Source organism: Agelaius phoeniceus, chromosome 1, assembly GCF_051311805.1.
Source record: "Agelaius phoeniceus isolate bAgePho1 chromosome 1, bAgePho1.hap1, whole genome shotgun sequence".
In the NCBI taxonomy this organism is placed as follows: domain Eukaryota; kingdom Metazoa; phylum Chordata; class Aves; order Passeriformes; family Icteridae; genus Agelaius; species Agelaius phoeniceus.
In genome coordinates, this window is record NC_135265.1 from 58,371,760 (window position 1) to 58,384,458 (window position 12,699).

At 43.7% G+C, this 12,699-nt stretch overlaps 1 protein-coding gene across 9 annotated transcripts in view; it reads left to right on the forward strand.

The window, feature by feature from the left end:
• Positions 1 to 12,271: 12,271 nt before the first annotated feature.
• The window catches only part of NFX1 (nuclear transcription factor, X-box binding 1), a 76,620-nt gene continuing 76,192 nt past the window's right edge, over positions 12,272 to 12,699 (forward strand). For 4 of the 9 annotated variants that reach the window (XR_013182665.1, XM_054644699.2, XM_054644722.2 and 1 more), the window contains exon 1: positions 12,272 to 12,433. Coding sequence is in view for 6 of the 9 variants with exons in the window: in XM_054644699.2 (XP_054500674.1) it covers positions 12,409 to 12,433 (25 nt within the window). In the remaining 3 variants the exon portion in view is untranslated. The remainder of the gene's footprint in view (positions 12,434 to 12,699) is intronic. The other 5 variants (XR_008535218.2, XR_013182662.1, XM_054644660.2 and 2 more) reach the window with 2 other exon arrangements.

Sequence of the window (12,699 nt, forward strand, 5' to 3'; positions counted from 1 at the left end):
GTTATGCAGGATACTGGCCAATCTACTTAACTGTTCTAAGATTGAAGGATATTTTATCCTCTCCAGTCAGAATTCCTGTTATTTCTGTTTCAGTCTGCTGCTTCTTGTTGAGCATCTCAGAGAATTGCTTGGCTCATTCTTCTCTATAAAACAATGTAGATAATTGAAGACAGCAATCAGATTTTGTCTTCTCTTGTTTGGATAAACCCAGTTAGATCAGCCTCTCCCTGTATATAAGCCCCCTAGTGGACTATTCCTCCTGCTAGTCAAAGTCAACGTGAATCACAGGACTGCCTTTGAATGTCATGTGCTCCGTGCAGTTTTGTGTCATATGCCAACTTGCTCAAGGTCCTAGGGCCCTTCTGTCCCCTTTTCCAGACCATTGGTGATGATGTGAAACGTTTCTGTTACATAAATTGACAGTAGAGGAATTTGACAAAGAACATTCTAATTTTTGCTTTTCTATTCAATTTTTATCTGCTTTTTTTTGATTTTTGCTCTAGCATAAGACAAATCCAGACACACCAGTTGAACTCATCTACTGGGTTATCACTGCATAGTATTCAGAGGGCTGAAAATAAATGTATAGTTGTTTCAGGTGAGTGTACTACAGGACACAAAAAGCTTCTGTTTCCTATAGTCTCATGGACATTGTGTAAGAGTGGGTGAGTCAACATCTAGTTCAGAGTGCCAAGGATATATTTTTATCTCCCTTCTCAAATTTTCTCCTTCTTTACCATATTTTATGAGTGTTCTGTGCATATTTCTTTAGTACTGCAATACTTTTTTTTAGATCTTATCTTCTTTTTCTCTGATTTGTCAGATATTAGAAAGCAGCTTGTTGCCACTCATCATTGCTAATTTAGAGGTATACTTTCTTTTGATTATGAAAATAACTCTGAGAGGGGCTTTGGTTCTTCATTCTGTTACCATGACATCAAAGATTTTTTATGTGTAATTCCTGAAGTATCATTCTTAATGCCTCTTCTTAGTAGTGGGAGGACATCCAAGTGGTAAATTATCTGGCATGGTTCCTCCTGTACAGTTTTACTGTGTGCAGTGAATTATTTTATGTGCTTTACATGATAAGGGAAGGAGAGAGTACTGGTTACAATGATCTATTTAAAATTCCTCGTGATTAAACTTTAAGGTCTTTCTTGGAAAAAAGTTCACTCTTATTGCAGTAAATTCAGTGACAAGACTTTAGTAGAATCTGCTTTTATTCTTTTCCTTGAAATTACAGAAATTAGGAAGAGTTGACTAGAATCACAGGGATGTAACTACTCTTTGCTAGATCCACCACGTCAGCTGTACATGTTACAGATGCAATGGAACAAGTGCCTTGTGTGCTGGTTAGACGTATAGTTCTGAAAAATATATACGATTGTCACTGCAGGCCCCCAGCCAGGTAATAGTTAGCATTGACTCCATGATTGCAGAAGGCTGATCAATTCCTTTATTCTATTCTGTATTATACTATATCTGTTAAGAAGCTCATAACCCTTACAAACAGTCTGATACAGCTAGGACCTAATTGGTCAATCAATCCAAATACCATGCACTGTCCAATTAAGAAATCACCCTTTGGTAAACAAATCTCTGTAACACATTCCACTGGTGCACAACAGGTGCAGCAAGTGGAGATAAGTATTTCTCATTCTTTTCTCTGACCTTCTAAAAGCCTTCCACAAGAAAATGCCTGGGAAAGTCTGTGCCTGCTCTCTGTGGCCAGAGAGCTGCTGCCACACATGGTAAGCCCAATATGTTGGATTTCACATGGACATTGGAAATGCTTTTTGTTCATACTGGAAATCTTAGCAGCACATACGACCACTCATCCAGATTTTCTAGGCAGAACTATGGATGTTCAGAAACTTTGAGGCAAGATATAGTTTACAGCTAAATTCTTCACCAAAAATAGGTTGCCTGCTGCAAGCAAATCAGAAGTTGTGACAGACTGAAATGTTACGGTTAATGGCTTAAACATTGTTATGAAAGATTTTTTGCCCATTATGGCAAAACTAACTAAAGGAGTTACCACCATCTAAGTCCACCCCTCCCTGAATATTCTTCTTCACTGAAAGTTTGGACTGTGAGTTAAACCACCTAAAGGGAACTTGAAATAACATAAAGGTGACACTAATATCCAATAATCTCAGGTCTAGGAGGAAGTAACAAGGCTGAAGGAGAAGAATGTATCTACAAAGAAAGCCAAACCCAGCAGCTGTCCTGAAAATCAGCTCTGGCTGGGTTTGGGGTAGGGAGGCCATAGCCCACAAACTCATTTCCCGAGGCTAGGTTTGCATACACTCTACCCCAACCAAGGGGAAAAGGAGGAGAGTTTCGTGTGTGTGGCGTAGTCTCTAGTCAGAGAAAGTTAACACCCATCTTCCCTTACACTAACTGACTCAGTTGTAAACTCCCCCACATCCTGGGAAGGCCCCATCCACACAGGACATTCATATGAGAAGTAGCTGAGGAGGTTTCATAAACCATTAAAGCCCGAAAGCGTCCCTCAGACTCATTCCTGAGGCTTTGCACCAGAGGACTGCCCACTATGCAAATTGATGCAACAGATGCAGAGTCTGTTGCAAGAGACAATGTCAAACTTACCCCCGGCTCCCAGGGGAGGTAGCTGGGCATACCCATCTGGCCCAAAGGTATATTTGTTGCAGTGTGATGCCATTTCCTGTTTCACCTATCCCAACCCCCAGGTGTGCCAACCTCTCCTTTCCCCTCCCCCTTTGCCCTCCTGCTGAGAGCTGTCCATCAATCTTAACATTCCAGCGGGGTCTTGATGTGGTTGGCAGAAGTTCAAAAGATGCCCCTCAGGTCCAGGCTCATTGGCCTGTCCAAGTGTCTTTATCCCTTGAACCTTCCCCTCCTCCCACCTGGTTGGTGCCTCACCTGTCCCTTCCCATCCCCCTGTCCCCGGGCTTAAAAGGAGATGGGACCATGCGGTCTGGATTCTGTTGGGAGCTGTTACAAGATTCAGAGGTCTGTCATCCTGGAATAAAACTCTGGATTAAAACTCTACGACAGAATCCTCTCCTTTTTCTCTTCACCGTCACCTGGACCTTTTCCACCAGAGTTAAATTGAGTTTCTACTATGCCTGGATTTGTTCCGAGTGCCTAGCTGCAGCATACAGCCGGCCAAAGGTATCTCTGAGGTGAAACACCACGGCCACCGCCTTCGGCCCAGCAGCAAGGGTCAGACGAGGCCAGGCACATCCCACCCAGTAATATTGTGATTAATATTCCATATATATGAATCCACTGAACTCTGTTTTGCAGGACCCTCACTACCAAGAAGACCAGAAGAAGAGGATCAATGGGGACACCATTGGGATCCAGGGGGTAGTGATATTTTCTACTTAATCTCTCAACTCTGTCACTCTCTTTCTGTCCCCCACGATTCTCTTATTTCTCTTTCTCACACTCTCCCCTCTCCCCCCTCCCCCTCGTATTCACTGTTAAATAACATAGATACTACTGACTTCAGCATATGGTCTCATTTGCACCTTAATTCAAGCAGAGGCATGTCTCTAATAATTTTAATAACTGCATCATAACAGAAGTCAGCTGCCAGGAGTCCTTTCGCATGAAGGCCTTTGGTCCTATGTGCCACCATATCTTCCTAATATGTCATGCACATCTCCTGTTCCTTACCTCCCTATGGATACCACACTGAAATGATACTTTATACCTCCAGACTGGTGATCTGTTACATGGAGTCGGGTGGTTGGAGACACAGACTACATATACTCTAGGTCTTCATGCAACAACAGTGTGTTTTATTGTCCACACTCTCCTTAAATAGCAGGTTTTGAGTCTCTTGGTCTAGACAGCTCATTGGTCTGACTTTAACACTGCCTAGGTTCCCAACCAGTGAGATGTCTGCAGTTTAGGTGGAGCGGTGGCCGGTGGAAAATAAAACGCCCAGGCTAGATAAGTGTCCAGCCAACCTCCAGCCAGTAAGTCACTTCCCCAACCCGAAGTCAGGGCCTTGTGCCTAAGGCGATGTCAAGCCTTGCGGACGTGTGGCCGCAGTAGAGAGCTCCGAAGTCGCAGGATGAAATGAAGAGGCGACCCTCAATTTCTTCAGGGAGGGTGGTTTTATTGGTAGGGAAATGTGGAGGTTCAGGTAGAAGGAGCTGAGAACCCCGAGGCAGGGAAAGCCTCAGTTTTACAGAGGGTGGGAGGGGTGAAAGATAGCAAATCAGAGAGGGATACATTAAGGATAGGCATAATCGGAGAACCCATCAAACACAGTTGCGGGAGGGACCCTAGCCCCTAACCCAATCACTCGACACCCTGGCCCGAACTCTCTAGAAAAAGAGGCAGGGGTGTCGAGTGACAGGCAGGCTGCCAGGGGTGGGGAACAAGAAAGATAGCCAAGACAACTGGGGAGGGGTTTGGGGATTGACACAAACTGGTAACAGGGCAGGACCTTCTGAGAGAACAATGGGGGGAAAACTGAACAAGCATAAAACACACCACAACACTTAGGGTGGAACATGATTGGCCGAAGTCCCTGTGTGTATTCAAATCTATCCTATCATCGCTCAGCCAGGGACCTGTTTATGGAACCAAGCTGGGTTTCTTATTTATAGCCAAATTAATTGCTCAGTTCAAGCCAGCTTGTACTGTAGCATCTCCTCCTTTCTTTCTTTGTTAAAAATTGCAACCTGCTCTCTCTTGCCTATCTGCAAGGGCCCTTTGCAAACAGGGTGACAGAAGACAGCATGGGTTTAATTTGCATGAGGCCATGTATCACTGGAGCTGCAGCATTCATGTCTAGGAGCTGTTAGGCGAGAACTACTAATCTTACAATCTTTCAGGCTAACATGTCACAGGCAATTTTTCTTAAAAGTTACAAAGTTACAATTTAACACTAAAAGCAAGAGACCATTTAACCCTTAGAACCCTTAGAAAGAACCCAACTACTAGAAAACAATTTGTAAACAGAGTTACATCTTAACAACAAACTGAAATTATAACTTCAAAGCATTCAAATTTAGAACTGTGAGAAGAACCAACTTTACAGATGAAACAATTTGTAAACAGGAAGAACAATTTGTTGTTCCTTTTATTGTGAATTGATTGAAAGATATGAGAAAAATATGAGAACATGAGAACACTCGAGACCTTTGAGAGGGGTGTATATCCACCCTTCTTCACAGTACCAGAATCCGACAGTGGAGCTCCCAGCTTCTCTGCCATTTTGTGTGTCTCTTGGGCCATGTGCTCTTTGCCATTTTGACTGGCACTGGCATTCTAGTCGCTGCTGTAATATGTGATGTGAGGTAATTCGTGCTTATATGAAATATATATGAAATAAAGTTGTAAATAAAATTGTGTATGTAACAAAAATCCAAAAGCCTAAGACCACTGACACTCAGGAGACAGATTGCCACATCGAAATTGTGAAACTCCAGATGGTAGCAAGGAAAGAAAGCCTAATTAGCAAGCAAAAGGACATAGTTGATGTGGAGATGGCCCTTTCCAGGACTATCCAGGGAACACCCAAGAACGATCAATATGCGATAAATATCTTCAATCAAGGTAACCAGAGTAGTCAGGAGCATACATCTGAATACTGGGTTCCCTTAACTCTATCAAACACCAGCCACTTCCCAGAAACAGCATTGTCCAGCCCTGCACAGAGAAAGGAGACTTCATGCATATGCTGAGTAACAAAAGAATTGGGGCACCTCTACCTCAGGCAGAAAAAGTTGTATAAAACCAGCCCCAACAAAGATGGCATTTGTGAACAGAGTGGGTCCAATGAGATAGAAGTCGGATCCAGGTTCACCCAGCGCCGATCCCGGGCTCGACGCTGTCTCTTTGAATGTGGCTATCGAGGACCATATTTTCGGCCATGAAAAAAAAATATTTGGTTTTATTATTATTAATTTGGCTTTTTCATTTAATACATATAACACTGCTTTTGCATTTTCCTTGGTTTCTAACTGCCCCAGCCAGTTTGAAAGGGATTTCCATGATTTTATAATGCCTATAGTGGCTTTTAAATCTTGTTCCACAAACTTCCACGGTTTTATAATGTTAAAAAGAAAAGTTCATACTTGGAGGGGAGCCCATGCTCCCATGTTCCCAGCAGTGATTCCAATCTCCAAAGGCGGACTTTAAACCACCTGGCACACTCCGTCGTTTATCGCTGGGATTTCACAGCAATTTTTCTCTGCCTGCGGCAATTCCACCACTTTCTGCTCTCCCACCGCTATTCGCAGCAATTTTTTGCTGCAGCAATATTGCACCACTATCCACCATCCCATTGGCTATTTGCAGCAGTTCTGCTGCATGTAGCTATTTTTAGTGTTTTTCTACTGTCCCACCTGATGTTCACAGCAATTCTGCTGCTTGCGGCAATATTCTGCTGCTGTTCTTGTCTTCCTGTAATACCACAGTTGTTTAAAATGGCTGAGTCCATTCCTCACTTGGGCCACCAAGTGTTACATGGAGTCAGTGCTTGGAGACAGAGACGACACACACTCCAGGTCATTATGCTACAACAGTGTGTTTTATTGTCTGCACTCTCCTTAAATAGCAGGTTTTGAATCTCTTGATCTAGACAGCTCATTGGTCTGACTTTAACACCACCTAGCTCCCCAACTAGTAAGAGGGTGGGGACCCTGCAGCTTAGGGTGGAACGTGATTGGGTGAAGTCCCTGTATGTATTCAAATCTATCCTATCATCACTCAGCCAGAGACTTGTTTATGGAACCAAGCTGGGTTTCTTATTTATAGCCAAATTAATTGCCCAGTACAAGCCAGCTTGTACTGTAACAGTGATGTATTCTTAGTTCCTGGTAACAGAATGTGCTGTCTCTGGGGATGCACATTTCTATCTCATTTGATGCTTTCCAAACTGTTGAGGAATGCATCTGGTCCATGTAGACCACTTTGCTGGCTGCTACTGTGATTGACAGGGGTCTTGCCCAATCATATATCTCCCAAGGCTGCAGGCATCTCACTGGCCAGAACCTGAAGGGGTGCGGAGTTCAAACCAATGACAGCGTCCAGATCAGGTCTTTCAAATGCCCTATATAAGGGAGGGCTTGGGAAATAAAATCTCTCTGTTGCCACATGAACTTGGGGGTAAGTGGTCTCTGTCTCCTGCCTGCTGCCCTCCCTCCACATGACCTAACAGCAAATTGAGATGCAGATTGAGTTCTGGGTAGGAGCCTGAGACAAGAGGTTGAGAAATGCTGACCTTTTGGATAACACGTTTCTGTGTTACTGTTCTGTGAATAAATTGCTTTTTGGAACTCAACATCTGAGACTCCATTATGGAAAATCTAGGGTCAGACTGGGAAGGAAACCAGGTCTGACTGCATGTGACTGGGGTCTGTCAAGGGGGCCACCTGCAGCTCATTGGAGCCACTTGCTGTAAAGCAGCTTCAGTCCTAGGAGTTAAGATCTCTGCCATTGGGAGTGTGACTACCAGGAGTTAAGGTGTCTGCCATTGGGAGTGTGACTACCAGAGAGTTTCATAAACGTTTCTTAACACAAACCAGACAGCTTTCATCACCTATTTAGGTCCCCTGCTTATTTCTTCCTCCTTGGACAGCAGAGCTGCTGCTTGCTGAAGTCTTCAAACCAAGGTGCGAGCTATTTGGAGCCATGTGGGACTGGTCTGGTTTCTCAGCAGTGTGCAGAAGGGAACAGTTGCTGCAGGCCACCTATCTTTGTCTGGGTAAAAGGGCCATGTGAGGACTTCAGAACTTGTCTTCCATAAGCATGAAAAACACAGTTAGCACCTAGGACACCAGAAGCAAAGGCAGGATCAGCTTGTGCTATGCACCTCAGAAATCAGAAGTGGGTACAGAATTTCAACATCTGAAAATTCATGTCTGAGACTCTTATCTGGGCCACTGTCTTTTTACTGACACTCAGATTTCTCAAACCAAACTGGTCATTGTGTTACTAGTACCATGCTATTAGTACCCTACCATTATGGTTTTCAGCTTCACACTTTTTTGGTAGTTTAAGTGCTCCGTCACTGCTTCCTGGACAGGACTCCAAATGATCTTTAATTCTATGTCACCTCTCAAAGTCATTTCCCCATTCCTTTGTCCTCTGAGAAGGAGGATCCAGGTTTGTGTATAATATTTATCAATTTATACACTGTCTTGGTGTTATCTCTACTTATTCTTTACTCATTTCTTAGAAAAGTTTAATAATTTGATTTGCTTTTTTCTTCCACACTACTGAGCATAGATAAGACATTTTCAGACAACTACCTGTCTTGTAACAGCTCAGGGCTCTTCCTTTTAAATGTGAAGGTGAGATGGTTTTTTTCCCACATGCTGTGCTTTACAATGAGCTCCCCTAAATTCTGTCTTTTTGCCCATATACCCAGTACTCAAAGATTCTTCTGCTTGTAGTTCTTCTCAGCCTGCCATTGCCTACATTTCCCTAAATAACACAGAGTGAGCAGACTCTGACTGTGCCATTTCAAGAACCTTGAGAAATATGTTGCGCCGATCAGGTTCCAAAAACCTTCCTCATGGTACTCTATTGATATCTTCCTTTTCCTGTGAAAAAGGACTATTGACTGTCTTATTTGCTATCTTTCATTCAGTTATTTACACTTGCAATTATTTATTTCTTGGCAGTGTAACTTTTAAGAGCTTTTGATGACTGACCTCTCCAAATTCCCTCCAGAAATCCATGGTCAGTATTCCGGGATCTATCTCCCTTAGCCATGAGGGACTACTAAGTATTTCGGTAGGACTGTGAGTTCGTGAGGCAGCTCTTCCCTTTACAAAAGCCCTTTACAAATGACTCATCCCTATTACATCATCTTTATGCATATGCTCGCCAATTCTAATCTATTTTACAGTTTCCACAAAATTGCCTGCTATGGACATTAGGACTGTACTTTTCTAGTTTTCTTATGGCATTCTTTTAAAATCAGCTTTCAAGAGTTAGCTGTAGCAGATACAACCCTGCCTTCTGCTACCAAACCAGTTTTGTACTAGAGGTTTTTCAGGACAGTTTGTAATTTACTCTTGAATTCTTTTAGAATTGCCTGTTATATACTGTCTGGTCCTTGTGATTTATTATTATTAACTTTGCCTATAAGTTCCATAACCTATATGTTACATATGGAGTCTTTCAAGACACAACCCCCACTGAGTCCCTTCATAAAAAAGAAGAGCTGGCTTGGGAATCTCATCCATCTCTGCTGTAATGAACACTACAGCAATACTCTAATAACAAATTATTTTAGATTTTCTGTTATTTTCTTTGTATGCTCTTTTACATTTCTTTCAATTTTCCTGGTACTGGAGTCTGTCAGGCAGACAGCCAGGGCCTGAAGTGTGCGTTTGAAAGGGGATTTATTATTAGATTTTATTTCTTATGCAAACTATTCCTCAAATTCTTTTAGACTGTCTCATGGTGTTGTTTACTTTTTATCTGTCACAAGTTTGGATTCTATTTTCAATTTCATGCCGAAACCTAGCTTTTGGAAGGATGCTTCTAAAAACTGTCCCCAGCAACAAGCATTTTTTAAAATGAAAGCACATATTGGTGGATGATTTTTTTTTTTTTGCTTGTCCGTAAGGGCTTTATGTAAGGAAGGAAAGAAAGGAAAGAACAAAAGAGAGAGAGCATCACAGTGTGCTGCAATTGATGGTGTAAGCAGCACCTTATAACTCCTCCCTTGCCTTCTGGAGGTGTACACAGAACTGTATTAAACTACTGTTCCTGCTTGCAGGGATTGTAACCCCAATGGCATTTGAAATACCTAGGAACAGCTTCTTTAAAAATCAGGGACTCCAGGAAATACTTCACACAAAATGGTACAGTGTGTATGCAGGAGACTCATGCTGAACATCTAGACTTGTAGTTTATTGGCTGTAGTCCATTTCATCTTCCTCACCAGAATCTCCACATCATGACAACCTTGCTGTCTTCATGTCAAGGCATGTCCTGAGCAGTCACTGACCCCACCATGGGCTGGTTTTTAGAAATTACTATAGGTTGATGACTAAATGGCTAAATGAAAATAGGTTTTTAGGAATGACTATACCATGATGAATGTTCAGAAGTGAATGTATTGAGATTCGTCCTCCTTGACATGCTGACACAGACCTAGGCTAGGGCTTCTCTTCCTTCTGCTTCCTTGTCTCATCTCCCTCTCTCCCTTGAAAGGCAAGGCTGTTTACTGTCATCCCTGCTGCACATAGGAGAGATGACTGTAAGAGCCCCAAGTACATATCTACCATGTCCCTACTCCCAACATCCTGAGTGTTTGTCGGGATGAGCTCACACCAACTTCAGAGTGCCTACCCTTTGTTCTTTCCCTCACTGCTTTAAAACACCTGCTCTCTTTCTGCCTAAACTATGTTGCAGGTATGCTTGTACCTAACCTCAATAAATTTTACCCACTGTCCTGACTTCTATCTTAAGCTGCCCTGTTACTACAGGCTTGCATGGCAACCTGGACTGTTGCCTGGTGAACCTACTTTGCTCTTCTTGCTCAAGTATTGAATTTGCTGACTCAGCTCCCAGCTCTAGCTTCTACATGGAGCAATCTGTCCCTGCTATATCCTGATGGTCATACTGTTCAGATGAAAAGAAGCAGCCACTGAGCAAAGAAATGAGTGAAAAAATGGCAAAAGGATTGGAAAATAAATATTCAAGCATGACAAAGTAGAAACCAAATACATGTTTTAAGAGAGGGTGTATGATACAGTGGGGAGAACCTTTCCACTATCCCTGAAATGAAAAGAAGAAATTATGAGAAAAAGATAAAAAGGCTATTTTGGCTAAACTAAAGATGAAAATAAAGGAGATGCTTGTAGAGAAATGCTGGACAGTTAAGTTAGACTATCAGGAATGTCTGGAATTGACTCAATGCAAATTTAAGACAGGGAAGGGGAAAAAAAAGCAGAACTGTTTAGATAAAAAGGGAAAATGGGGAACAAAGGAAAACCTGTACAGACCTAACCATTAGCAATTGTGCAGCCGAACATACAGGAAAATTTCATTAGTGCTTTCCAGGCAGTGATTGGTTTCTTGGTGACAACAAAAAAACAAAAAAAAAGAATGTGCATACTGAAGTGTTGTGGTATTCATGAAAAGCAGTGTTGAAATAAAGTAGTAGTTCTAGGTGAATATTATGGTCACATCTTTAGTGACAGAGAAGTCTATGGGAACTAGAGGACTAATGCAAGCTTCTTGACAGCAGCAGGAAAACCACACACCATCTCTGAAAGGATGTTCCCGACACACACCTTTCTTTGCAGTCTTAGATGATCACCATGTTTACATACAACAAAACACTTCATATACATTCAAAATATATGGGAATCATGTAGCATCTTCATAAGGCTGTTGCCATACTGGTTTGCAAGCTTCCTTTGCAGCAATGGCATGAGTCTGGGGGGCATTTCAGTGGCTAGTGTTTCTGCAATAACCCACAAGTTCTTTAAGGTCTTTGAAGCCATTAACTTTGCCCACAATGAACAATAGCACTATGCAGCTAGTGGAACTTTTAAACGGAGAATTTCACTCGGAGGGTGGGGTGTGGAGGTTAAAATGCCAACAGGCTGTGTGAAGCAGTCGTGCAGAGGGGTCATTCTTTGGAGTTGCTGATGTTATAGAACTATGAGCTTTCTGTGCAGTCTCTGTGAAAATCAACAGCTCTGTAAGGCCTCTGAGCTGTTCAGTAGATGTACTGTTACCATGGCACTGTAAACCTCTGCAGGAAGGTGTGAATCATAAAATGGTTAAACACTGGTGCTGAAACCCGCAGTATGATGAATCATGCAGTTCTATGGAGTGTTTGTAGCTGGAACCTAAGATTTTTCTGCAGCATCAGCTGTAGTATGGAAATCCTTGTGTGGACTTTTTTTATGTCTCTGCTACCTCCTTCAAGATAGCCTGAGAACAGATCCCTGCTTTCTATCCTGTGCCTAGAGAAAGCACCTCTTTTACACATGGAGACAGAGGGCCTAGCCGTCCTGTACCCACCCTCCTGCTCTTGGCCGCTCAGCCGGGCTCTGAAATGTTGGAGACAAGCCGATTGCCCACCAAAAGATCCATTAATTGCCAGAGCTAGTGTTTCTTTCTCGCTATTTGTCTTCCTTTTTTCCTCCTTTGCAGTATCAAACAAGGTTTGGCTTCCTAGCCCTTTCCGGGTACAGGAAAAGCAGCACTGCAGCACACAACCCTACGTAACCAAACCCCGCCTTGCGCACGCCTCGGCCCGCCCCCGGCTCCGCCCTCCCGCCTCGTGCTTCGTTCTGCTCTCTCTCTCTCACCACTGCGGTGCAGGCTGCGTGCGGAGATAAGGCTCAATCGGTGGCGCATGCGCAAGCTGTGCGCGTGCGCGGCAGCTAGGACGCCGGACCGCGGAGTGGGGCTGGTGCTGGCATGGCGGAGGCGCGGCCCGGCTCAGGTGAGCGTATCTGCCGTTCTGGGGCAGGGGTACTGAGGAGAGGGACTGCAGGATTGGGTGGGCGCAGTGAAGGGGAGAAGCAGTCATCACTCCCCAGCGATACTAGCGGGTAGAAAGTCGCGCCGAAGCGGTCGCCATCGAACGCTGGCTTGTCGAAGGGTGCGGGCTGCGGCACCACCTGTTGCGGCTGGCCCGCCCCTGCCCGGCGCGACTTAGCGGTGCTTGTCGCCCCCAAAATGGCCGGACTTGCCTTTGCCGCAGGGCCC